Source organism: Stegostoma tigrinum, chromosome 26 (genome assembly GCF_030684315.1).
Source record: "Stegostoma tigrinum isolate sSteTig4 chromosome 26, sSteTig4.hap1, whole genome shotgun sequence".
NCBI lineage: Eukaryota > Metazoa > Chordata > Chondrichthyes > Orectolobiformes > Stegostomatidae > Stegostoma > Stegostoma tigrinum.
In genome coordinates this window covers 2609224-2610898 of record NC_081379.1, presented here as the reverse complement: position 1 = coordinate 2610898, position 1675 = coordinate 2609224, and the positions used below count along the sequence as shown (strand labels likewise).

The 1675-nt window shown below is 64.9% G+C and overlaps 1 protein-coding gene across 1 annotated transcript in view; it reads right to left on the bottom strand.

Annotated features, from left to right (window-relative positions):
• Positions 1 to 799, bottom strand: part of pus1 (pseudouridine synthase 1) — a 21680-nt gene extending 20881 nt beyond the window's left edge. Inside the window, exon 1 of the mRNA XM_059655178.1 lies at positions 710 to 799. Within this exon, the coding sequence (XP_059511161.1) occupies positions 710 to 799 (90 nt within the window). The remainder of the gene's footprint in view (positions 1 to 709) is intronic.
• Between the last annotated feature and the right edge of the window lie 876 nt (positions 800 to 1675).

Here is a 1675-nt window from a genome sequence, read left to right as displayed (position 1 = left end):
CTCCCTGTCCTCGTGTCTGTCCCCCACCCCCCGGGCTCCCTGTCCCTGAACCCCCCACCCCAAGGCTCCCTGTCCCCGTGTCTGTCCCCCACCCCCGGGCTCCCTGTCCTCGTGTCTGTCCCCCACCCCCCGGGCTCCCTGTCCTGAACCCCCCACCCCAAGGCTCCCTGTCCCCGTGTCTGTCCCTGACCCCTCACCCCCCACCCCCCACCCCCCACCCCCGGGCTCCCTGTCCCCGTGTCTGTCTCCCACCCCCCACCCCCGGGCTCCCTGTCCTCGTGTCTGTCCCCCACCCCCGGGCTCCCTGTCCTCGTGTCTGTCCCCCACCCCCCGGGCTCCCTGTCCCTGAGACCCCCCATCCCAAGGCTCCCTGTCCCCGTGTCTGTCCCTGACCCCTCACCCCCCACCCCCGGGCTCCCTGTCCCCGTGTCTGTCCCTCACCCCCACCCCCCCTGTCCCCGTGTCTGTCCCCCACCCCCGGGCTCCCTGTCCCCGTGTCTGTCCCTCACCCCCACCCCCGGGCTCCCTGTCCCCGTGTCTGTCCCTCACCCCCACCCCCCGGGCTCCCTGTCCCCCGTGTCTGTCCCCCACCCCCCCGGGCTCCCTGTCCCGTGTCTGTCCCCCACCCCCCGGGCTCCCTGTCCCCGTGTCTGTCCCCCACCCCCCGGGCTCCCTGTCCCCGTGTCTGTCCCTCACCCCCGACACTCGCCTCTTGCAGCGGCGGCGGCTCCAGCTCCAGGCCCGGGTCCCGCTCCCGGAAACAGCGCAGAGAGGCCCGGGCCACAGGCCGGCGCAGCATCGGGCCCTCACCACGTGGGGCAGCTCACACTCACACTCACACACACTCACTCTCACAGGGGGCAGCTCACACACATTCACACTCACTGTCACACACAGGGGGCAGCTCACACTCACACACACACAGGGGGCAGCTCACACTCACAGGGGGCAGTTCACACACACACACAGGGGACAGCTCACACACATTCACACTCACTGTCACACACAGGGGGCAGCTCACACTCACACACACACAGGGGGCAGCTCACACTCACAGGGGGCAGTTCACACACACACACAGGGGACAGCTCACACACATTCACACTCACTGTCACACACAGGGGGCAGCTCACACTCACATTCACACTCACACACACACAGGGGGCAGCTCACACTCACAGGGGGCAGTTCACACTCACACACACAGGGGACAGCTCACACACATTCACACTGTCACACACAGGGGCATCTCACACTCACATTCACACTCACTCACACACACAGGGGGCAGCTCACATTCACACTCACACACACACATGTGGGACAGCTCACACTCACATTCACACTCACACAGGGGGCAGCTCGCACTCAGCCTCACACTCACACACACCGGGGGCAGCTCCCACTCAGCCTCACACTCACACTCACACACACACACACACACACAGGTGGCAGCTCACACTCAACCTCTCACTCACTCACTCACTCACTCACTCACACACACACACACACGTATGGGGTAGCTCACACTCACTCCCTCCCTACCACGCACACGCATGCTCCTCCTCCCCCTCAAAGCTCAGCTGACACTCGTTCACACTCATTCTTTCTATCACTCACTCACTCACCCAAAAACGGAGCAGCTCACTTACTCACTTTCACAATTGAGTGCAAC